We start from the raw sequence: 26,411 nt of genomic DNA on the forward strand, positions 1-26,411 counted from the left end.
GGGCCACCTCCACAACCACCCCCCAACATCACCCAGCCTTCTAATGGCACAAAACCTATGGACTATGCAAATGCTGTAAAACCTATGAACAACACTTCGACAATGCAAGAACGTGCAACAGTAGTTGAGCCAATTCCTCCAAGACAAGCCCATATATTTCAAGGACAACCAACTGTACGATTTTCTGAAGCAGAAGTTGAACGCATGAATTTAATGGAAGGTTTTCAACAGGCTGTTGTTTACAAATTTTCATACGGATGGCCAGATATCAATGAAATACGTCACATTGTTCCTTTACATTGTGGTATCAAAGCTGAATGCAACATTGGATATCTACGTGATAGGCACATTTTGATTCGTTTTTCATTATGGCAAGATTATGTAGACTTCTCGTCAAAAGGTATGTATTATGTAAAGGATAAGCTTGGAGATGAATATCAACTAAGAACCTTGATTTATGATGCTAAATTTAAAGTTGACGAAGAGACTCCTAAGGTAATGGCGTAGATCTCATTCCCTAATCTACTGCCTACTTATTTTGTAAGAGAATGCTTGTTCTCCCTAGCTTCTGCAGTCGGTAAACCCCTCCATTTGGACTTGGCTACTGTCAAGAAAACTAGACCTAGTTGTGCTCGCGTGAAAGTGTTGGTGGACCTGCTAGCAGACCTGCCTAAGAAGGTTCGATTAGACATTGTTAATGAGCCTACTGGAGATATTAGAACTGAGTGGGTGACTATCAAATATGACTATTAACCCAAGTATTATAAGGAATGTAAGCTTCAGGGCCATGATGTATTCGACTGCTGGAAAATTCATCCTGAACTAATGGCCAGCAGATATGATGAAAAGAAGGCTTCAACTGATGTTGTAGTGCAGCCCAACAAGGATAACAAAACAAACAATGCTCTGATAATGGTTCTTACAAGTGGGAAAGTTGTTGGCAATCAAGTTTCTCAATGGAAGGAGGTCAAAGATAGGAGAGTGCAAACAAAAGAGAAGCAGGCAGCAGATTTAGCAAAAACAAGACAAGAAATCGTGGCTGTAAACAATCAAAAAGGAATTCCACAGCAAGTTCAGACAACAAACAAGTTTGCATGTTTAGAAGTGGAAAACAGTGAAGAACTTTGTACAAATCAGCTCATTGACAGTGTTGTCCAAAACAATGCCTCCAAGTCCATAATTCCTCTGACTGAAAATAATACAGACCCCATTAATATTCATACAGTTGGGGAGAATGAGTCAGAAGAGCTGTAATTTGATTTTTCGACTAGACAAATGGTACAAAAGGTAACTTCACCTAGTTCATCTAGGAGACCATTAGCTATGTCAGAACCAAAGAAACTAAACCCTGCAGCACCTACTTTCAATCCTACAGCAATAAGAAATCATGCAGCAAATAGGGAATCAACAACAGATTGTGTACAACAGGATTTGGGGAATGAGCAGCATTTTGACAATTACTCAACAGCCCAATGGGTGCAAGAAGCATTCAAAAATAATGTAGTTCAGGTCAATACTTCATGTCAAGACATTCCTTCACAGGACACCAAAGTTGAACAACATTTAGCAAATAATAAAGAGAATGAATTAATTGAAGATACAGATTTTGTGAAATTCAGGACCAGTGAAAAAGATAAATGGGCAGGAGGGAGATTATGGATCAACCAAACAGAGGAAGTCTTAGCAGATGGGCAGATTCTAGATGCAATGCATAGTGAAGAAGAAATTGGAGGAAATGAAGTGGAAGATGAGAATTAAAGTGTTAATTGTAATGCCAATGCAATCAATATTCAAAGCATAAGTGAATGCACAAATGCAGCAGCAGAAAAGACAAAAGAGGGGAACATCAATATTATAGATCTAGAAGGGACTTTACATAATAATGTTAGTAATGTCTTGAAAGAAGCTGAAAATGCAGACAAGAACCAAGAGAATAATTCAGACAAGAACCAAGAGAAGACAATGCAGGTCTATGCAAGAAGTGTTGTACCATTGAGCACAGTGAAGGATGTAGCAGGAAGTGTTGTTCCATCGAACAAAACACACATGTTGACCAATGAACATGAGGAAAAAGCTGCTGAACTTACCAATCAGGAAAAAGCTGCGGAGCTTAACAATCAGGCATATGATGTTGTGACATCAAAAGAACCAATAGAAGCACATGACCAAGGTGGCCACTATGAACTTAAAGGTAGAGACATGGATGAGGAATCCACTGCACAAAACTTCCTTAATGTTGCCAAGCAGGGTGATCTGTCGCCAAGGCTTATCGAACCAGTAAAATCTACAACAAAAGGAAAAAAGAAATAGTTAAAAGAGACTTCTACTGTACCAGTCAGTGGAGTACAGACAAAGAGAACACTGTCCAAACTCAAAAACCTTTAATGGATGCAATTATATGGATGCGAGGTCAGTAAATACAATGCAAGCATTTGAAAAGCTGATTACAATGCACAGAAAACATCACTTTGAGTTCATAGGAATACTTGAGCCTATGCAACAATCTCACAAAATGGAGAGGTATAGAGCAAGAATTGGTTTGGCACAGGCTATGGTGAATGTGTCAAACAAGATTTGGGCTTTTATTGATGAAATTTTTGAGGTTACTATTCTATATAACATGACTCAACAACTGACTTTGAGATTGATGCACACTGAAACACATGTTGAGCTCATCCTTACACTAGTTTATGCCAAATGTGATTGCATTGAAAGAATTGAACTATGGGATACTTTGTATGCAATGGCATCAGATATGACAGTACCATGGCTAGTTAGAGGCGACTTTAATGTGATATGGGACTAGGAAGAGAAGTATGGAGGCTTGCCGGTTTCTCTCCTCGAAGTATATGACTTTAGGCACTGCATCAATACCTGCAACTTGACAGATTTGGGATTTAAAAGAAGCATATTTACATGGTGGAATGGAAGATCAGAGGAGGACTGTATTTTTAAAAGATTGGACAGATATTTTGGCAATAATGAATTGCAACAGACCTTTCCTGGATTGGAGGTAACTCACCTGTCCAAAATTGGGTCTGATCATTGCCCGATGCTGCTGAAATGTGATATAGAAACTCCTCCAATTAAGAAGTCATTCAAATTTCTAAACTTTTGGACAAAGCATGAAACCTTCAAAGATGTAGTAAAGGAGAACTGGAATGTCTATTTTAGTGCTAACCCTTTTTGCATTTTTAACTACAAGTTAAAGAAGCTTAAGCAATCACTATCTACCTGGAGCAAAGCTATATATGGGGATATATTCCAGAAGATTGCAAGCCTGGAGGAGGTGGTCCTGGTTCATGAAAGACAATTTGAAGTCAATCCTACACAGATGAGCAGACAAAGATTACAACAGGTACAAGCTGAAATGATTAAATATCTTGCATTAGAGGAAGAATTCTGGAGACAAAAAGCTGGCATGTTATGGTTCAAAGACGGCGACAGAAATACTAAATTCTTCCATGTTCAAGTTAATGAGAGAAGGAAGAGACTGAAATTATCAAGGATCCAGAATAGCCTTGGTAACTGGATTGAAGAAGATCACTTAATAGCAGAAGAAGCACTAAAGTTCTACAAGGATCAATTTACTGAGAGTAAAGTTCCTAATGCTTTTGATATTCTAAATCATGTACCTTCAATGGTAGATAGTGATCAACATGAAAGATTGATAGCTTTTCCTTCCAATGAAGAAGTGAAGAGAGCAGTTATGGGGTTGAATGGGGACTCAGCAGGTGGACCGGATGGCTTCACTGGAGCCTTTTACCAAACATGCTGGGAAATCATTGAAGAAGATGTAGTAGGCATGGTCAAGGCTTTCTTTTGCGGTCAACAATTGCTAAAGAGTGTGACACACACAAACCTGGTTTTATTACCAAAGAAAAAAAAAAGTTATGACCTTTGCAGACATGAGACCAATCAGTCTAAGCAACTTTGTTAACAAGATTTTCTCGAGGGTTATTCATGAAAGGTTGGTTGAATTTTTACCAAACCTAATCTCACAGGAACATGCAGGTTTTGTGAAGGGAAGAAGTATAGTTGAGAATGTACTGTTAACTCAAGAAATCATTACGGATATCAGGTTGAGAACAAAAGTAGGCCCAAATGTTGTGATTAAGCTCGACATGACAAAAGCTTACGATAGACTATCATGGCTATTCATGACCAAAATGCTAAGGAAGATGGGATTTCCTGAAGCGTTTATTGGATTGATCTTTGATTTGATTGGGAATAATTTACTCTATTCTTATAAATGGTCAACCGAATGGTTTCTTCAAATCATCAAGGGGAGTTAAGCAGGGTGACCCTTTATCGCCAACCCTATTCATTCTAGAAGCAGAAGCACTATCTCGAGGATTGAATTCACTACACACTAACCTGTATTTATGTGGATTTGGAATGCCAAAATGGAGCCCAAAAATAAATCATCTCTCATACGCTGATGATACAATCATTTTCTCCTCATTTGATGAAACTTCACTGAGACTTGTCATGGAGGTTTTGCAAGCTTATGAATCATCGTCTGGTCAACTGGTGAACAAAGCCAAATCTGCCATATACCTGCATCATTTAATGGATAATGAGGTGATTAACAAGGTTGAAAGGATTACAGGTATAGGAAGACAATGTTTCCATATGACCTATCTTGGCTGCCCTATTTTTTATGCAAGAAGAAGGAGTGACTACTACCAGGGATTAATCACTAAGGTCATGGACAAACTGCAGTCGTGGAAAGGCAAACTCCTATCTGTAGGAGGCAGAGCTGTATTGATCGCAAATGTCATGCAGAGTATCCCAATTCATATGTTGTCAGCAGTTAATCTACCAATTTATGTGATCAATAAATTACATAGCATTTTTGCCAAATTCTTCTGGAGCAGCAATATGGGAGGCAACTCTAGACAATGGTCATCATGGACTAACCTTTGTATGCCTTATGAGGAGGGAGGCATAGGCTTTAGGTCCCTACATGATGTATCCAAGGCACTATTCTGCAAATTGTGGTAGAATTTCAGGACAAAGCCCAGTTTATAGAGTGCATTTATTAGTCAAAAGTACTACAAGAAACAAAATCCAATAATTGTACCTTGGAAGCGTGGATCCAATGTGTGGAGAAAAATGCTAGAATGTAGGGACTTGATTGAGCATCAAATCTGCTGGAAATCGAGAATGGGATTAGCTCAATTGTGGTTCGACAATTGGACTGAGTTGGGAGCCTTATATTTCCAAGTGCCTGCAAAGTTTGGTATCGATGAGGATATTCACAATGTCAATGATCTGGTTGAAAATGGTATGTGGAACTTGGAAAAATTATTTCAGACTCTACCTGAAGATTTGGCAAACCACATTGTGGAGAATATTAGACCACCAATCGAATGTGCAGAGTTAGATACACCATTCTGGATGCTTGAAACAAGAGGTCATTTTTCAGTGAAGTCTATATGGGATTACCTGCGAAGAAGAGACAACCCAAGATTAGCTTATAGGATGATATGGGTCAAAGGCTTACCTTTCAAGATATCCTTCTTCCTGTGGAAGGTGTGGAAAGCCAAGCTACCACTTGATGATTTCTTGCGTAAAATAGGATACTCCATGCCATCTAAATATTGGTGTTGTGCTGATCCTAAGGAGGAGTCGTTAATTCATTTGTTCTTCACATCCAACGCAGCTAGGAGTGTTTGGAGTTACTTCCTGAGGAGAGCAGGAATTGCATTACAAGATTTGTCATTACAACAAGCAATTACAAAGTGTTGGACAACACCAGTTATTCCCAGATTGAAGCCTATCATGCAAGCACTGCCAGCGTGTATTGTTTGGGAGCTATGGAAAAGGAGGAATTCACTGAAATATGGGGATGTTGTATCTGTCAACAGGGTAATTTATCAAGTTTCATCCACAATTCAAGCTCTAGTGAAAATAAGGAAACCGGGCATTTACGTACCTCATAAATGGCAAGACTTACTGCATACTTTTGAGAATTATGTTCCTAAGTTGAGGTGGGAAAAGGTGTTATGGGAGCAGCCAAGTAATGGTTGGATCAAAGCCAATACGGATGGGGCATCAAGAGGGAATCCTGGTAGGAGTGCAATTGGGATAGTTCTGAGGAATGAATTTGGAGATATCAGATATGCAACAGGAAGAGAAATAAAGGAGGGATCTAATAATGAAGCAGAAGCGACAGCATTAGTAGAGGCAATGAGAATGTGTAAAGCAATGAACTTCAACAACATTTAGCTACAAACAAACTCATTGATGCTTAAAAATATTATAGATGGACTGTGGAAACCACCTTGGAATATTGTGGATGCAGTAGAGGAAATCAACAGTCTCAAAGAGGGGTGTAATTTCAAAATATCCCATATATTTAGAGAGGGAAACAAACTAGCAGATCACCTTGCAAACTATGCTCTTGACAGTGGTAACATCGAGAGTTTTGATTTCTAGGAACTTGATATATCAAGCAGAAGGATGGTAAATGAAGATAAGCTACAATGTCCAAAACTGAGAATAAGAGTTGCAAGAAACTAGAGAAAGAAATGGAAGAAACAAAGGACAACATGGGGATATTCACTAACATTTCTTACCCTTTTGCAGGTACTAAATTTATACTGCTGTACTTTGTTGTCAAGAAATCTCCAGTGGTGGTATTAATGCAATGCATTCATTCCAATGGAAGTAACTTGCAGCTGGGCAGTGATACAAACCATGGAAGCGTCAACAAACAAGAAAAAAACTTTGTTACTTTGTCAAGAGAACTCAAAAGGATAGAAGAAATATGGAGATTAAGAATTGGATTCAGATGTTTTAAGAGAAAGGGACAGCTGGGAGTTCACGTCATTTTAAGTCAAAGAATTAGAAATGTGCAGGATCAGCTTAACAATTTGAGCGTGACATTGTTTTCACAACACCATATGCACCAGCATCACTCGAGAGAATCAAAAAGCAATGGTCACAGCTTTTTGCACTACACGCTTGTCTTCATTGGCATCATTGAGCGTAATCCAAGAAAGGTGGTGTCACATGGGAGAGGGCAGTCTGGAAAAAGGTCATAGGCATTAGTGAGAGAGTCAGTGCTAATTCAATTTAAGAGAACAATTACGATCAGTTGTTGCAGCAACACGTATTTTGGTGAGCTTTTACTTGGTACGATGCAAAACAGACAAGCCACGATAAAGTTCAAAAGCACACCTTTCATCGAGCACAACATCAATCGATAAAGTCATTGAATGTTCAACAAGCATGGGGGAACAAGAGTGACTTGGAGGAAATGCTAGGTACTAAACAAAGGCCAAGACAGTTTTTAAATTCTATAATCCACGACTGCACTTTGGGAAATGAAAGAATGGGCACTAAAGTACAATGGAAGCTTTTGTATTATTTAATGCACGCATATATCACACCCCCATATGCACGAATATTGCCATGTGAAGCTACAAATCTCAAGAATTCTTTTAAGACTATCAAATGGGGTAACTTGAGGCATCTTGGATTATTAAATTGGTTAAAAGAAGTGGCCAAAGCATGGGTGTTTCATGGTCTCACGTGCTGGAGGGTCAACTGGACATTGAGAAATTTGGAAAATAAACGAATGGAGATTAAAATTGCACACTACACGACCCAATTTTCCTTGGGAATTCAACAGCCTTTGGGAGTAAGAAATAAGGGCCATTTTTTATTCTAACAAAGTTTGCTTTTTTGCAGGGGCTATCTGGGAATATAAAAATGTTGGCATTGTAAAGTGGAGCTCACATTTCTTCAAGAAAATCTGGAAAACAAAAAATAACTGGAGCAAAAAAAATGTGCTCAAGTGGAAAAGTTACGGCCAAGTTTGTCTATTTTTAATGAAATTTCAATTGGTGGTATTAATGTTATGCATTCATTCCAATGGAAGGGATTTAAAAATAGGCAAATTAATGTCCACGAGGAACAATACTCGTATGAAGAAAAACCCATACAGGCATGTCTGCTATTGAAAAGGATGTTCAACACTTTTGAAATTATTGTATTGATGGGGATATTTGAAAACATGGGACAAAAGCTAGTGCTTTCCTTTTGGAACATTAAAAGGCTAACATTGGGTGGAGGAGATTGTACATTTTTTTAATACATATATCATCTCCCAATCTTGGAATGCAAGACCAACGCATCCAATTGAAGAGGAAGGCATGCACATGGGGATTTTTAAAATAATACCACTGAAGGAAATTTTCAATAATAATAAAAAAACAAAAATCACAATGGGCTGTCCAAATTTATACACTGGAGCAGGTCATGTGGCAAGGTTATCTGCAGCATTCGGGTAATTATTGACCACAATGGGCTGTCATATCAATGCAGCAAGGTAGAAGGACAAAGCAGGATGAAGCACATGTAAGGATATCACCAGAAATCAGTTCAATATGCTACAGTACCGGATGGCTACAGTTACGTATGCTATAGTAACCGAATGCTACAGTACAGAGTTACCAAATTGGTGAAGTCTACGTGAAGTTGCTGAAAAGGGGCTATTTACGCAAATCAAATTTCACACTGGAACTGGGACGCTTTGGACTGGAGATACAACGTCGACATGGACTCACGTGGGCTGTTTTTATAATTACAAAGTTTTAGTAGGCATAATGTGATATCAATTTGAGTATTATGCTCAATTTTGATAGTATATTACATTAGAGTGCAAAGTCTATTTCCTTTCATTGAAGGAAGACAATGACAATTTCCTAATTGTTGTATTTTTCTTTTCTGTTATTAATAAAAAAACTAGCCCTAGGCGCTTGCCTAACGGATTAAAAAAAAACAATGGAGGTCACAAGGGAATCAAGGTAATTGAAACAACCAAAACCACCAAGGCAATTGGAGTGGTGGCAATTCTAATCAAGGTAATTGGAACAATCAAGGCAATTGGGGTAACAACAGCCAAGGCAATTGGGGAGGCAATAACCAAGGAGGGTAGAACAACAACAACAATCGGGGGCCGGGTTTTCAAAGGCCCCCGATGTTCCAAAAACCAAGCAATCCACCCCTATCCTTCTCAAGGCCCGAGCTCTTCTTCCAATGAGATGGGTTGAATTGAAAACATATTTAAACATATGATGGAGAAGAATGCTGACTTCGATTCTCAAATAGACTCGCACAACACTTCTATTCGGAATATGGAGGTTCAATTAGTCCAAATCTCACAAGCGTTGAACACTCGTCCTAAGGGGGCACTACCTAGTGATACAGTGGTGAACCTGCAGGGTGGAAATAATACGGGACATGCTGTGGCCATGACTACTAGAAGGGGAAAAGGTGGAGATGCTACTACCTCAAATCAAAGAAGGATTGTGGATGAAGATGTTGTGGTTCAAGAAGATGAAATTCCAAGCAATGTGGTTCAAGCTAATGAAAAGGTGATATAGATGAAAGTGTGGAGGAGACGCAAAAAGAGGTGAAACCGTCTAGGAAACATGTGATTGACATGCTAGAACCGGTAGTGCCAAAGGCTAAGGCATCAATGTCAAGGCCTCCTCATCCATACCCTCAAAGGCTTGCAAATCAAAATAGTGAGAACCAATTCAAAAAGTTTATTGATATGATGAAAAGTTTGTCGATTAATGTGCCATTGGTTGAGGCATTGGAACAAATGTCGGGATATGCAAAATTCATGAAGGATTTGGTAACCAAGAAAAGATCAATGAATTGTGAGACCATCAAGATGACTCATCAAGTGAGTGATATTATGCACTCAATGGCTCCGAAGTTGGAAAATCCGGCCGCTTTCACAATCCCTTGCACTATAGGGAGCGTCGATTTTGCCAAAGCATTATGTGATCTCGGGGCAAGTATCAACTTGATGCCCTATTCATTATTCAAAACTTTGGGAATTGGGCAACCAAGACCCACATCCATGAGGCTGCAAATGGCGAATCGAACAATGAAAAGGCCTTTGGGTATTATTGATGATGTATTGGTTCGAGTTGACAAGTTCATCCTCCCAGCGGACTTTGTGATTCTTGATTGTGAAGTGGACTATGAGGTGCCTATCATTTTGGGTAGACCTTTCCTCGCAACGGGGAGGCTCTTGTTGATGTGGAAGCTGGTGAGGTCACTTTCCGGGTGAATGAAAAAAATGTGGTCTTCCATGTGTGCAAATCAATGAGGCAACCGAATAGTAATGAAGTTTGTTCGTTTGTGTATTTGGTGATCGACGTGATAGTTGATGATGCTAGTGTAACAGTGAACGTTGAGGACAAATTGGAAGTCGTTTTGCTCAACCTAGATGATAAGGAGGAGAGTGATGGCTATGTGGAGTGTGCAAATGCATTGCAACGCATGCGGTCATACACTTATGAGCCCCTAAAACTATCTTTGGATCTTGAAAATCGGAAGACTCCTCCAACAAAGCCCTCAATCAAAGAGCCTCCTACCTTGGAGTTAAAGCCATTCCCCCACATCTCAGGTATGAATTCACTGGCCCTTCTTCTACTTTACCTGTTTTCCTTTCTTCTTGCTTAACTAACATGCAGGTAGAGTCCACATTGGAGGTGCTACAAAGGAGGAAAGAGCAATCGGATAAACTTTGTCGGATATCCGGGGCATAAGCCCCCCCTTTTGCATGCACAAGATTATTTTGGAGGAGGGTGCCAAACCCTTCGTTGAATATCAACGGAGGCTAAATGAAGCAATATAAGAGGTAGTAAAGAAGGAGATAATCAACTGGTTAGATGTCGGGGTTCTCTATCCCATTTCTAATAGCTCGTGGACCTTTTCGGTGCAATGTGTCCCAAAGAAAGGGGGAATGACTGTGGTAACAAATGAAAAGAATGAATTGATACCAACAAGAACCGTCATCAGGTGGAGAGTGTCCATGGACTATAGGAAGCTCACTAAAGTTACTTGGAAAGATCATTTCCCGCTTCTATTTCTTGAACAAATGCTTGATTGGTTGGCCGGGCATGCTTTTTATATCTTTCTTGATGGATACTCCGGGTATAACCAAATCCTTATTGCTCATAAGGACCAAGAAAAGACCGCTTTCACTTGTCCCTAAGGTACTTTTGCATTCTCACGGATGCCTTTTGGGTTGTGTAATGCATCGGCAACTTTTCAACGGTGTATGATAGCTATTTTCACCGACATGGTGGAGGAAATTCTTGAGGTCTTCATGGATGATTTTTCTGTGGTTGGGAATTCGTTTGAAGCTCGTTTGAACAATTTGGATAGGTCTTGGGTAGATGTGAGGAGACTAATTTGGTGTTGAATTTGGAGAAGTGTCACTTCATAGTTGAGGAAGGCATTATCATCGGCCACAAAATTTCAAAGCATGGTATTGAGGTTGATAAGGCCAAGTTTGAGGTGATCTCCAAACTCCCTCCCCTACATCCGTGAAGGGAGTGAGGAGCTTCTTGGGTCGTACGGGTTTCTATCGCCGATTCATCAATGATTTTTCCAAGGTGGTAAACTCATTGTGCAAACTTTTGGAGAAGGATGCCAAGTTCCATTTCAATGAATATTGTATGAAAGCATTTGAGTTGCTTAAGTTCAAGTTGACTACTACTTCTATTATTACCGCATCGGATTGGAGCTTGCCTTTTGAGCTCATGTGTGATGCTAGTGATGTTGCGGTCCAAGTGGGGTGTTGGGTCAAAGAATAAACAAAATCTTCCATCCTGTCTAATATGCTAGCAAGACCATGAATGATGCCCAAGTCAACTACACAGTGACCGAAAAGGAGCTACTTGATATTGTCTTTGCTACGGAGAAGTTTCGGCCGTATTTGATGGGTACTAAGGTGATTGTTCACACCGACCATACGACACTTCGGTATTTGATGAGCAAGAAAGATTCTAAGTCAAGGTTGATGATATGGCTGCTTCTATTGCGAGAGTTTGATCTAGAGATTCAAGACCGCAAGGGTAGTGAAAATCAAGTGGCGGACCACTTATCCCGATTGAAAGAGGAGGGGAGGCCACATGACGGCCTTGAGATCAATGATTCATTTCCCGGCGAGCAACTCCTAGCTGTTTCAATGACTGGTATGCCATGGTTTGCCGATTTAGCCAACTATCTTGTGAGCGGCATTGTCCCGAATGAGTTCTCTTCAAACTAAAGGAAGAAGCTCAAACGGGATTGTCATGATTATTATTGGGATGAGCCTTATCTCTTTCGGATATGTACTGATGGTGTGATCGAGCGATGTGTGCCGGAGGAAGAACAAGTGGGTATTTTTGAGGTTTTCCACTCTTCACCGTATGGTGGTCACCATGGTGGAGCAATAACAATGGCAAAAATTTTGAGTTGTGGATTCTATTGGCCTACACTCTACAAGATGCTAGTGAGCTTGCCAAGCTTTGTGATGAGTGCCAAAGGGCCGGTGGGATTTCTAAGAAGAATGAATTGTATCTCACCACAATTTTGGAGATAGACATATTTGACGTGTGGGGTATTGATTTCATGGGTCTGTTTGTTAGTTCTTGTGGGAATACCTACATTCTAGTCGCGGTTGATTATGTTTTCAAGTGGGTCGAGGCCGTTGCTTTGCCCAACAATGAAGCGAGAAGTGTGGTGGCATTCTTGAAGAAAAGCATCTTTACAAGGTTTGGTACTCCGAGGGCCATTATTAGTGATGGGAGTTCACATTTTTGCAATCGAGCTTTTGATACCTTACTCACAAAGTATGGTGTCACTCATAAAGTATCGACCCCCTACCATTCTCAAGCAAGCAGGCAAGTTGAAGTCTCCAACTGGGAGATCAAGAGTATTTTGTCAAAGATTGGCAATGCCAACCAGACAGATTGGCCACGAAAATTTGATGATGCTCTTTGGGCTTATAGGGCGGCCTACAAGACGCCGATTGGTATGTCTTTATATCGATTTGTGTTTGGGAAAGTGTGCCATCTTCCGATAGAACTCTAGCATAAGGCCATGTGGGCTTTGAAAAAGTTGAACCTTGAGTGGGATATCGCAGCAAACCTAAGGGTGTCACAATTGAATGAGCTTGATGAATTCCAGTATCATACCTACACAAGTTCGTCCCTTTATAAGGAGAAGATGAAGTACCTCCATGACAGGTATACCCACAACAAGGAGTTCAAAGAAGGTGATCTTGTGCTATTGTTCAATTCCCGGTTAAGGATGTTTCCGGGCAAGTTGAAATCAAAATAGAGTGGGCCCTTTAAAGTAGTGAATGTAACCTCTTTGGTGCTCCAGATTTGAAAATAAGAATGATGAGGTTTTTAGAGTCAATGAGCACCGGGTTAAACACTGTCTTGGCAAGGTTGATGATGGCCATATTGTGGCGGTTCTTCATTTCAAGTGATTGGTAATTTGCATCGTGCTGCAATGTTAAATCAGGTGCTTCTTAGGAGGCAATCCATGTCTTTTTCTTTTTTTTTTAGATAGGCTTGGTTTTGTGCTAACCAGTTTTGAAGTGTATGCAGGAATGTGTGTGCATTGCAGGGACCGTGCATGAAAAATTTGGCTAAGTATTAAAGTGCATAGTCTCTGAAGTTGGCCTGTAAAAAATGCTTAAGGAATTACGGTCGTACACATTTTTGTGCGGTCCGCAACGTGACTTTTCATGGGCAGGTAAGGAGTGCAGACCACATCAAAATTATGCAGCTGTACTCAGGTCAAACTGTGGGTCCGACAGGTCAATAGTATAAATAGATCTTTTCTTATCATTTTACAACTTTATGACCTTGAACTCTTATCACCCAAACAACTACAGTGCACCCTACTTGTTCTCAATATTCTCCCATCTCATCGACTTAGATTCTCACCTACATCTTCATTACTGGTATGTTAATTTCTTCATTAGATTCTTCATCTTTTGTTTGATTTTGTTCTTAGATTTAAGGTTACTTACATGCCTAGAAATGTCAATGTTTAGTTGTTTTTGCTTAGAATCATGTGAGTAGCTTCTTAAACATTAATTGGGGTATGGGCAAGTAGCTATTGATGTTTGATTGTTAAAACCATGATCATTTGAGACCAAAATTGCATGAACCCTAGTTTCAGTGCTCGTGAAGTTTGAATTATACGGCCGCACTCATTTTTGTACGGTCCATAGCGGAGGTTATGCGGCCACACTCATTTTTGTGCGGTCTATAGCTCTCTAAATTAGGAAAATTGTATGCCTGACTTATGCGACCGCACTCAAAATTGTGTAGTCCGTAATGGATTTGTGCGGATGCAATCATTTTTATTTAGTCCGCAGTGATAGAAGTTCAGAGACCCCAATGGTCTGAACCTGGGGCTGTGCGGCCGCACTTATTTTTGTGCGGTCCGCAATGAGCAGTCTGCGGCCGCACTCACTTTTGTGCGGTCCGCACTGCCCTTTTGAGAATGTTTTTTCTGCAACTTCCAATCATGCTTATGTATACATTATGAACTTCAATTGTAGCTGATTACTAATTCTTATGTATTGCAGATAATGGTTCGCTCACGTGGCAAGGGTGATATGTCAAAAGAGAGGACAGAACCCTCCCGAAGCCGGGGTCGAGACAAAAGCAATCTCCCTCTAGCAATCCAAAAGGTTATAAGCAAGAAAGCCACAACCAATAGGGCCCCCGATACCTCAAAGACCAATGAGTATGTCCCATATGGGGAAGCTTCTGAGGGTAACTCCGTGCAAGCACAGCCGGAAGCCCAATCACAATAATTCCTAGGGAGACTTCATTTGGTCGATGAATCTTCTTCAGCCGCCAGTTCATCTGAAGGTTCGGAAGAGGGAAACCAAGACTCTGAGCCCTCTTCCTCACCTGCTCCCCTTGCTCCAATAAACTTAGATGATGATGATGTTCCAGACGATGGCAGATGGGGCGATACTGCAGTGCTAGGGTTGGAAAGATCAAGGAGGCCGTAGATATAGGAGGACATATTTGTTAGTGCCAATGCCTTCGCCAAGTTTAGGGAATGGTGGCTATAGAGGTCGCTCACTCTTGAGCAACAGTTCTTAATGAAAGACCTAAACAAACACAACCCCAATGTCCTTAAGAAATTCCAGGAGTGGAAAGGATGGAAATGGTTCACTACCAGTGTCCTAGATGCAAATGAGTACCTGGTCAAGGAATTCTACGCAAATGTTGCTCATATCAAGCAAGGAACTAAGGTGACAAAAGTGCGGAATCTGAAAATCCACTTTGACTCATGTGCACTGAACACATATGTGAGGTTTGAAGAAGTGAAGGCAGTGCAGTATTTGGAGAAGCTAGCCATGGGTGATGCAGCTCATCCGTGGTTGGCTAAGATTCTGGCAATCCCAGGGTCAACACCTCTGTGGCTCACAGTAGGAGTTCTAAGTTTCTGGGCCACCCTAGACTTTGAAGCAAAAGGGTGGCAAACGTTTGTGTGTAGCCGCATTGACCCATGCCTCAATGAAAACATGCTCCCACTTCCCCGAGCAGTCTTGGTGGCTTCAATTATGGCAGGGTATCCGATAAATGTTGGTGTTATTATGTCCACCAACATCACTCTAGATGTCCAGAAGGGTGAGAGATCTTATTCATACCCGAACTTCCTCGCTTAATACTTCAAGGATCAAGGGGTGGAGTCAAAGCATTATGATATAGATGTGAAGGCCGAGAAGCCTTTCTCATAGTACCACCTCCAGAGAGATGACAACCCGAAGTTCAAGGGTAAAGCTACTACCTCTGTTGGCCAGTCTGAGGAGCCAGCAGTAGTAGTTACTGATTCAGCTACCAAGCCCTCCACAACAGCCGGTACTTCCACCGGGACAACAACCATACCACCTTCATCCTCCGGAACACCTGCTTCTACTAGATTATCAGTGCTACTACCAGTGCCAGCTTCCTCTACTTATCCTCAGACTGCGCTGCGAGTCTCCCATACATTTGCGAGTCTCAACTCTGTACAACTAGATGCAGGCAGTTACTACAAAGCTGACTGATATATCCAGTACTGTTGTTAGCTCAGTCCTCAGCCCCAGCTGCCCCAGTATAGCCACAGGTACCTCTCTCAGTGGAGGAAGCATTGGCCGATCAGAAGACTATCATGGATAAGGTGATGCCACAAGGGAAAGCCATTGAGGATTTGAGTGAACAGGTAAAGAAGATGCGGAAGTCTCAAGCATCAAAGAAGTCGGTGCACAAGCTGAGAAAGGAGATTGAGAAGATTACATCTACTAGTGATTTACCATTGGGCTTGCTCATGGAGACAACACCCCCAGCAGTACAGGCACCACCACCAGCACAACCAACACCAGAGGCAGCAACCGGCCAGTCTGAGGAGCCGGTTGCCACTTTTCACACTGCTAAGGAGATGATCCGAATGCTCAGCAACCAAGTTGACCCTCAGCCTGGTGATGTGGAGATACAGCTTGAGGCTGATGTTGTTGATGATCCTATGCAGACTGAGACCACATAGGGATTTCCCTTAACTCTTTACCCTTTCCCTGTTCTTATTTTTGTTAAGCATTGGGGACAATGCTTATTTTTATTTGGGGGATGGTCTACTTTGATAATTTGATATTTGGTCTGCAATAACTCTGATACTATTTTTTTTTCATCTTTATTTTCTTTTGGTATGTATATATTCTCTCCATTTGATGTAAATATTCATTTCCCCTATGTATATTCTTCTCCCTTATACATATATTCATTTGACTTCACTTTGTATATTTATTTATCTCGCTTTCCGTAGTTTATTTCATAACTTTTTTAGTTTGCTTTTCCTTAGTAGTATAACTTCTTTTAAATTTGCTAGCTTCTTTTTACGTTTGAGTGAACAATAAGCCTTTGGTTTTTTTAATGTCACGGTTCTTTCCAAAAGTATATTATGTGTGAACCGGGTGGCTCTTCCCAATGATGGATGGCGTGACAACCTTCTTAAGGGATTGAGTCCGTTTTCTTTTATGTTTTGGTAAATATAGTAGTAATGAATAAAAGGGGTCTCAAGCATGATTCACTTGGTACCAACACATTTACCTATAATCGTATGGTTAAAAATAAGTTGTTGGCAGAAAATAGCTCTAGTTGTGACTCTTTTGACTCTTTTGTTGACTTAAGTAGTCATAGAGTGGTTCAAATCAGCCATTTGCGATTCTTAATCTTAGCTAGGGTTGTTATGGTCCCTCGACTCCGTTCTCTTTAGCAATCCAGAAGCGTGAGAGGTGAGATGTTTAGTTGCAAGTCCAAGTACCCGTGCTAATAGTCTAAAACTTGCCCCGAATGTTTGTCTAGGTAAAATTCTATTTGTAGCTTGGCTTGAGAAATGATCTTAGGCTCTCCTTGATCCAATTTGAAATTTAAAATCTTCCATGTCCTACCAATGTGATATCCCTAGTCAACCCCTTTGAGCCGAAGCCTTTTTTTCTTTCAATAACCACATTACAAGCCTTCATCCATTTTGTATTAACCCTCTCTTGGCACCCGATCTTTCATTAGCACTCTTGAGAAATAATTAACAAAAACATAAGTTTGGGGGAGAGAAGAGGAGTTTGAAAGTTATGAAAGGTACAAAAAAGAGAAAGAAATGAAGAAAAGGGAAGGCGAAGAAAAGAAAGAAAGAACAAAAAAATGCCAAAAAGAAAGTGAATAAAGTGAAGAGTTGAAGAGAATTCAAAAGAAAGAAAGGCTGAAGTAAATAGAAAAGAAGAAAAATGAATATCATGATCAAGAAAAAGTGACGTTACGTCTCTCTAGTTCCCCGGAGGAAGAAGAAAATGACTCAAAGAGTCGAGAAAGTATGAGCCGAAAAGAGAAAATGGAGTGCTTAAGGAAAGATGAAACCATTCTATTCCAACTAGTCCTACCTTGGTCCAAAAGCCTTCATTACATCCCTCAAAATACCTACATGATTTCAAGTTGAGTGAGCTTACATTAGTGGTGATTTACATAAGAATTAAGCTTATGGTACTCAAATCCGGACTTGTGACATTCTTTTGAGAGAGATAAGCGAACTTTTCACAATCCTTGACTTGAGTGTTACATTCTAAAGTGAGATTTACTAATGGAGAGTAGATGAGGAGGAGTTTAGGATCCACAATAACCTACGAAAGAGCGAGCTTCCTTGATGAATAGAGTCAACTCTTGATGCTCTAGTGTCACACTAGAACTATTATGCTCAAAAGGTCAATCATTGTGTTGTTGATAATTCATATGTGTTATGGGTAATTGTTGGTCCCTTCACCTTAGGCTAGCTGAAATATCCTTTTTTCTAGTGGAGGTGGAAATTGCCTTATTTGCTTGAGGACAAGCAAAAGCTTAAGTTTGAGAGAGTTGATAAGTAGGGATTTTGACCGCTTATTTACTCTTTTTTACTTGCGTTTTAGCTCAAAAATGCTTAAAGGTATTTCCGAAAACTAATGAAATGTGCTTACTTGCAGGAATATTGGAAAACAAGCCAAAGAAGTCAAAATCAACTCATGAAGGAGTCAAAAGTGAGCAAGAACCAAAACTGGACAAAAAGGCTAGCAGTGCGGACCACACAATTCTAGTGCGATCGCAGAAGGGAGATTCAGAGAAGAGTATTATTGCCAACTCAGGGACTGCGGACCGCATCAAAATTGTGCGGCCGCAGGAAGTCAAGTGCAGCCGCAATCATTATTATATGGCCCACAAGATTGAAGAACCAGAGAGTTGGTTAAAGACCAAAAGTAGAAGAGTGCGGACCGTACCACTTTTGTGCGGCCACATAATCAGAAGTGCGGCTGCACCCACTTTTATGCGGATCGTAGAAGCCTGAAGTCCCAAGTTTTCAAATTCCCAAAGACTGCGGACCGCATGATAATTGAGCGTCCGCAGGAGTTCATTGTGCGGACTGCACCAGAATTATGCGGCCGCACAACCTTCGCAGGGACATTTTTGTCCGATATTTTCAGCTTAGTATAAATAGAACTCTTTGTCATTTTTAGGAAAAGTTTGGTTTGCATAGGTGCACCGAGCAGTTTTCTTTACTTCTTTGAGTAATTTTGTACTATATGACTTCTTAACATTAGTTTTTCTTTGTTTAATCAATGATTATGCATTCTATCTTAATTTCTTCTTATATTTCTTTATTTTTTATAAGTAGATAAATCTTTAGCTAGGGTTGTGGCTCAACGTGAGTATTTAATGGGTATTTAATTTTAGGGCTTGTTTGTGATTGGGTTATTGATATTTAGCCTTGTTTATGTTTAATTTCTAGAATTAATGGTTGCAAACATTAATTCATGCCTAATTGACCTAGTCTTTGCTTGAGAAAGAGAGACTAGGTTTATGAAAACTTTGCTAATAAGGAATTGGGATGAATTCAAGAAATTGATAGGCCCAATTAAAGGATCAAATCTAGAGATAGTAAACCCCGACTTGAGCATACATCACTTGATTTGTGCAATACCCATTTGGGCTTGAGAAAGCCAAATTGGGCAAAATCACTCAAACTACCGAAAGGTATAGAGTGAGCAATTGCATGTGATTGCTATACCACGATCCTGATAAATCAAACTTGCCCTATAGTTTATAACCCGTTAGATAGCCACCTAGGTGAAAGTCACGACCCAAGATTCCTTTATCATTTGAGAAACAACCAAAACCAAAAGCATTGTCTTCTTGTTTATTATTTGCAATCATTAGCTAAAAGTAGAAATAGAAACAACCAACGAATATGTGGAAGTACAAATTGGGTCACATCATACAACTACTCTAGTTATATACCTAATTCCATATCTAACTCTCTGAGGAATCGACCCCGACCTGTGTTGGGATTTATTATTTCTTCGATCACCTCACTACCTATAATCTTGGTGTGAGTTTGGACGAGATCAGATGCACTGACCGACTTTATACATTTCAAAAACAAATAATTATTTAAATAACTAATATTAATATCAAATAAAATTGTAACCACTATATATTTAATTGGGCGTCTAACTATATTTAAACTCCGAACTCTAGATAATTAGGATCCTCTAATTATGAATTAACTATGGAGTTTCTCACCATTCATTTTATTGGAAGTGCAACGGCACTTAAACTATTCTAAATAAACTAGGATCCTCCAACCATAGAATTTGCTCATGGAAAACAACAGTGCTCCGACTCTAACATTTTGGAACATATACAATTTGATTCTTGCTTGAAGATGTGGTATGTGACTTGCCAAATTTACGAAGTCTTTTTAGAATAAAACTACTCCAAGTCAAAGTGTAACGAACCGATCGGTCGTTTTGGGCATTTACGCTCCTTTCAACTATTTGAAGTCTTGAATATCTTCTTATGATGTATTATGACATGTGTGAATTGTCGGATTTGGTTTTCAGGTATTTCAGAGTCAATTTGGAAGAATGAAATTCAAAGTTTAAAGCTTATGTTTAAAGGTTGATGGGATGCTGACTTATGTATAAACGACCTCGGAATAGAATTTTGATGATTTCAATAAGCCCGTATGATAATTTTGGACTTAGGAGCGTATTCGGAAATCATTTGGAAGTCTGTAGTTTAATTAGGCTTGAAATGGCTAAAATGGAAATTTAAGTTTGGAAATTTGACCCAGCATTGTCTTTTTGATATCGGAATCGAAATTCGATTCGAAAATTGGAATAGCTCCATTATGTCATTTATGACTGGTGTGCAAAATTTGGGGTCAATCGGACGTGATTTCATAGGTTTTGACATTAGTTAATTATAGAAGTTTGAGGTTTCAAGTTCATTACGCTTGAATTGGTGTGCGGTTCATATTTTTATTGTTGTTTGATGTGATTTGAGGGCTCGACTAAGTTTATATGGTGTGTTTAGGACTTGATGATACCTTTGGTTGAGGTCCCGGGGACCTCGGGTGTGTTTCGGGGTGAGTTTTGAGAGAGTTCGGGTGTTTTGACACTCTGATATTGTTCTGGAACTTTTGGAGGTGCGGACCTTAGCAGAAAAGTGCGAACCTTATAGGAGGAGTGCGGACCGCACAATTTTGCCTGCGGCCGCACTCCAGGGAGCTCTGCAGATTCGCCGGTCTGACTTTGGAAGCTTATATATTTTGATCTACAAGGAATTTTGAGATGATTCAAAATCGAAAGTCGTAGCGCTTCGTGTCTAGTATCCAGAAAGGTAAAGAAGTCATCATTTGGACATCTGTAGAGAAAGTTATGGCCAAAATATGAAGGTCTGGCAGTGCAGTCACCAAAAGGTGCGGCCGCACAATTTTTGTGCGACCGCACGAGCTGGGATGTGCGGTCGCACTTGGAATTGTGCGGACCGCACATTGGGAGTTCAGGGGTGTACTATATAAATGAGGTTTAGGGTATTATTTCACATTTTGGAGCTCGGTTTGTGATAATATTTCGTGGACTTTTCAAGAAATTCATCGGGGTAAGTGATTCTAACTCAGATTTGGTTAATATACATGAATATATCATTATTTTCATCATTTAATTAGTATTTTGATATGGAAATTTGGGGAAAATTGTAGAAATTTTATAATATAATTTTTTGAGTTTTGAACATCGCATCGGAGTCGGAATTGAGTGAAACTAGTATGGTTGGACTCGTAATTGAATGGGTTATCGGATTTTGTGAGCTTTGTTGGGTTTCGAGGTGCGGGCCCCGGGTGTGATTTTTGATCGGATTTGGGATTTGATTTAGGATTCGATCTTTATCAATTGTAATTGATTCCTTGGGCTTTATCTGATGTATTTGAGTTGTTTTTGGCTAGTTTTGAGCCGTTCGGAGGTCGCTACGCGCGTGATAGCATTTTTGGAGCATCGCTTGCCTTGCTCGGTGTTGGAATTGGCTTTTTCAAGATAAGAAACTCTTTTAAACTTAGTGCTGAGGATATGAAACCCTGAATTATGTGTTGTGTGATTGGTATTGAGGTGACGCACATGCTAGGTGACAGGCGTGTGAGCGTTCACCCTATGAATTGTGACTCCGTTGTTTTCATGGCACAGTATAGTAGTCCTACTTTGTTGATATCTATATTTTCACCATGTGACAAAGTAATTGAGTTATCAATCATACTAGATATCATGTTTAGGCTTTATGCCGATACTATTAGGACCCATAGTGGTCGTTTCTTGCTGTCATTTCACTGATTTCATTGCTATTTTGTACTCAGTCATATTCATGCATTCATATCATATCTCAGTCTCAGTTGTTATTTATTGATACATCATATTATTGTTGTCGGGCTAGCTTTATGACATTGTGAGCCCAGAGTGAGACTGGAGAGATTGATGACTGAGTGAGGCCGACAACTTAATTGTGAGGTTATTGATAGTATAGCACGTGAGTTGTTCGTGCAGCATGTGAGTTGTCCATGCGGATTCTAATATTGATATTATAACACGTGAGTTGTCCGCGCGGGTTCTGACATTGATATTATAGCACGTGAGTAGTCCGTGCGGATTTTGATATTGATACTATAGCACGTGAGTTTTCTGTGCGGCACGCGAGTTGTTTGTGCAGTACGTGAGTTGTCCGTGCAGATTATAGCGCTTGGGCTGAAGGAGCCCCTCCGGAGTCTGCACACCCCCAATGAGCGCAGTCGACTATGTGTGTGTGTATGTGTGTGTGTATATATATATATATATATATATATATATGTGTGTGTGTGTGTGTGGATCGAGTTGCACGCCGCAACGAGTACTGTACAATGCTGAGTGATTGAATGTGCTGAGTATTGGGCACAGTAAGAGATAATGCGAGACAGTGAGGTTGAGTACTCTGAGAGTGTGAGTGCATGAGTTCATTACTGAGATGCATTGCATTTGACATACGTACTTGAGATACATGCACAGAGATGCATTTTTCCTTTTGCTGCCCGATTTTGGTGACATTCATAATTTTTACCTGTATCTTGACATGTAGGCATAAAGATGTACTTTCCTAGTGCTATCTGAAAATGAAACATTTACCTGATGAAAAGTTTTTGGGAAAAAGTTACAGTTTTCAAACTTACTCTTATTTTTGACGATTTCGGTAAAGGATTTGAATTTTCACTAATATACTTGAAAAGCAGAACTGTTTCGGAAAACTATGAAAAGGCTGAGCATTTTATCTTTGAGCTACTTATTTATTTACTTGCTTTAAACTGTTATGAACTGCTATTGGTTATTGGTGTTAGACCCGACCTATATTCCAGCTCGTCATTGCTTTCAACCTAAGTTTAAGTTTGTTACTTATTGAGTACATGGGGTCGGTTGTACTCATATGACACTTCCGTACATTGCGGGAGCTGGATTCGAAGGTGTACATGTGTCCCTGTTGTAGCTGCCTCTTATTCATGGTAGTCTCAGATTATAAAACTCTGTTTATGTACTTTTCAAACAAAAGATGTATTTACTTCATATCAGCTTTGTAAACTCTATTCTTAGAAGCTCATGATTTGTACTACTAGTCCTTGGGAATTGTATAAGATTCAGATAACTCCTTTGTTTAAATATTATTGGAACTGGATATTATTAATTGGCTTACCTAGTGGGTTGGGTTAGGTGCCATCACGACTGGTAGATTTTGGGTCGTGACACAAAGTATATAAAAACTTAAAATATCTACCACAATTATAAGATTGTTTTTTACCATCCTATGACTCGGATACACGTAATATAATAACATAAAAATATACGAAAATTCATGTAATTACACTCCCCTAAATTTCTCTAAAGGCAGAATACATAACCGGATCCTTAAACTTGGTCTTTTTTGTCACTTGGACACTTAAACATAGAGTTGTTCCTATCAGGCCCTTCAACTAAACCACATCTGTGCCAATTAGACACTGTGTAGACCATCCGAGAAAAACTTTTATAAAAATTAAATGCATATATTACAGTTGCCTCTAACACCTTAAAATATTCCACCTTATAGAATTAACCCCCAAAACAAATTGAAACTCATTTTCAGAAAATGGAAAACCTAACCGTCGGCTCTGGCGACTTAGTGCCCTAAAAAGCTCACTGAAAATTTCCTCCGTTCAACTTCATCTCACTTCTTCTTGTTTCGATTTCGCACGCTATTCTCTCTATTCCTCGTCTAAGTTGGTATAGCTTACAAGTGTCGTATAAAGAGAACAAACATGCCAAATGAGAATAGTCAAATCCATGTACACTAAATTTTCTTTTAAAAAAAACTAGAAGGAAAAATGATGGGTTCACGAGAAGAAGAAGAGAAATAGAATGTAGGGTAAAAGTTAGCTTTAACTGAAATAATATATTAGAATATAAAAATAATGAACAACCTTTTTCTCATGTTCACACACGCACTCAATCATGTCACTACAAAGTGTCTAATTGGCACAGATGTGGTTTAGTTGAAGGGCATGAGAGAAACAACTCTATGTTTAGGTGTCCAAGTGACAAAAACACCAAGTTTAAAGGTCCAGTTATGTATTATGCCTTTTCTAAAGCTTTTTGAACATGACATTGTTGATAAGTCTGGATATTAATTTCCATAATACATCAAGTATTTATAACTTATATGTGCAAAGACTCGAGAAACACACACATAGCTATGAAGTATACAAATTACGGACATAGTATTGCGCGATTATTGAGATAAAGGCAGATTTTTAATTTAAACTCAATGGACTCGCAATATTTCTAAAATTATGGGATCATATTTATTATTTATTGCAATTTAAATAATTTTTTTAAATATAAATTCATGTTCTGCATCTAAAGTACTGACTAAATCCACATCCATTCTTAATTGGGTATTTCGTCTAAATTATGCAGTAAAAATAGCACGGGCTAGTTAATTTTCAGACTGGTCATTCAAAAATAGTCAGTGTTTGCAAAGTCATTGAAAAATAGCCACTATTTTGTTGCAACAAGGAAAGGTCCATCATAAATACTGGAGATCGGTGCATCTGTGTATAAACTTCCAACATATTATACTGGAACTCCAGTATAATATATACTGGAGTATTTTTCTGGTTTTTAACAGTGTTATCGTTCAGATTTATCTTTACATAAAAAATGGCTAAATTTTAATTACTTTTAAAATTGTGGCTATTTTTGAATGACCACTTATAAATCTAACTATTTTTGAATTTCTCCCAATTATGCAAGGTGGCTTACTATCATTCCTCGCTCTCAAAGGCTAGAAAAACATGAGAACCTTTTCCATTCATTTTTGAATAGTGTGCTTTTTTTTGTTTTTTGCACTAGCAAATGTTTGAGACATATAAGAAGGAAAAATTAGGGAACGTCCTAAACACTCCCAATTTATTAGATTGGACTTGACATTGGGCATAGGCTTATCACCGCCAATCAGTGGTGGAGGCAGGATCTCTATGAAGGGGGTTCAAATTTTTTTTTTTGTAGCTAGTGGGAATTGAACCCATGACCTTATGTAGATTTTGAACCCCCTTGACCACTAAATTACACTTTTGGATTATATTAAGGATGTTCAAAACTTAATATATAGAGATAAAAAACAGATTTTGCCTTATATATACAGTATAATTTTTCGGCGAAGGGTGTTCGGGTGAACACCCTTGCGGGGTAAATCCGCCCCTGCCGCCAATGGTTGTCAATTGTCATCTATTAAACTGCATTCTAAAATAATTTTTCTCTTTTGGAGAATGCAACTAAATTATCACGATATTTATTAGAGACAATATTATTAGATAATATTGTTATCAAGTTGATGTTTTCCTAGCGATTATAATATAGTAACTAAAAAATGTATCTATATGCTGATCAAAACCATTTTTTTTAAATCAAAAACTAGAACTTGCACTATCTATATGCTTTGATTTTTACTTATAAGTTATATAGGTAATTATTTTTAAAGTATGTCTTTATGTTAAAAGTATGTTAACTTTACATATAAATCCAATAATAGTAGTAGGGCCTACACGTGCGAGGCACATGACATAGACATAGAGACTATTACATATAAATTATAGCTAAAAGTGCATATTTTGGTGAAAGAATCTCATTATTTTGTCCGATCACTTAGGGGTCGTTTGGTATGACGTATAAGAGAGTATAGTGCTGGTATAAAAATTAAATACCACCTTAATATTTCGTTTGGTTAGTAAACCAGGTATAAGTTATCCCAGGTTAAAATTAATACCGAGATAACTTATACCTTATAGAGGGCGGGTAATTAGCACTGGTCTTCTTACAAATTATGTAATTATCATATTTAATACAATATATCAAACAATAAATAAAAAACAATCTCAACATAACTAATACCAGCATAACTTATTATAACTTATTCCGGCATAAGCTGTATTCAAACCAAACGACCCCTTGCTAGTACTAACTACAGTAATCTTTCAACTTACTGTAGATTATAATTTGAGAAGTACATGGGCCAGATTGAAAATTTAGCTATATGGGTCCCACACACTGACACAGGTGCGTGCCTTGGTGGCTTCTATCCTTTGCCGACAGCAGTACCTTCCAAATTACAAAATGGTTCTGTCCTTCTACCACTATATATCGAAGGTTCTTGTACAAATCATTCCTAAAATGGTAAGTCATTAAA

At 39.1% G+C, this 26,411-nt stretch overlaps 1 protein-coding gene across 1 annotated transcript; it reads left to right on the forward strand.

Annotated features, from left to right (window-relative positions):
* The first annotated feature begins 9,493 nt into the window (after window positions 1-9,493).
* Window positions 9,494-10,099, forward strand: LOC138889095 (uncharacterized). Its single transcript, XM_070171656.1, has one exon. The coding sequence runs from the start codon at window positions 9,494-9,496 to the stop codon at window positions 10,097-10,099; it is 606 nt and encodes a 201-aa protein (XP_070027757.1).
* The last annotated feature ends 16,312 nt before the right edge of the window (window positions 10,100-26,411 follow it).

The sequence above is a fragment of the Nicotiana sylvestris genome, chromosome 4, assembly GCF_000393655.2.
Source record: "Nicotiana sylvestris chromosome 4, ASM39365v2, whole genome shotgun sequence".
In the NCBI taxonomy this organism is placed as follows: domain Eukaryota; kingdom Viridiplantae; phylum Streptophyta; class Magnoliopsida; order Solanales; family Solanaceae; genus Nicotiana; species Nicotiana sylvestris.

Coding starts and splice junctions, on each gene's coding strand:
- LOC138889095 (XM_070171656.1), top strand. CDS start 9,494: ATGTCAAGGCCTCCTCATCCATACCCTCAAAGGCTTGCAAATCAAAAT.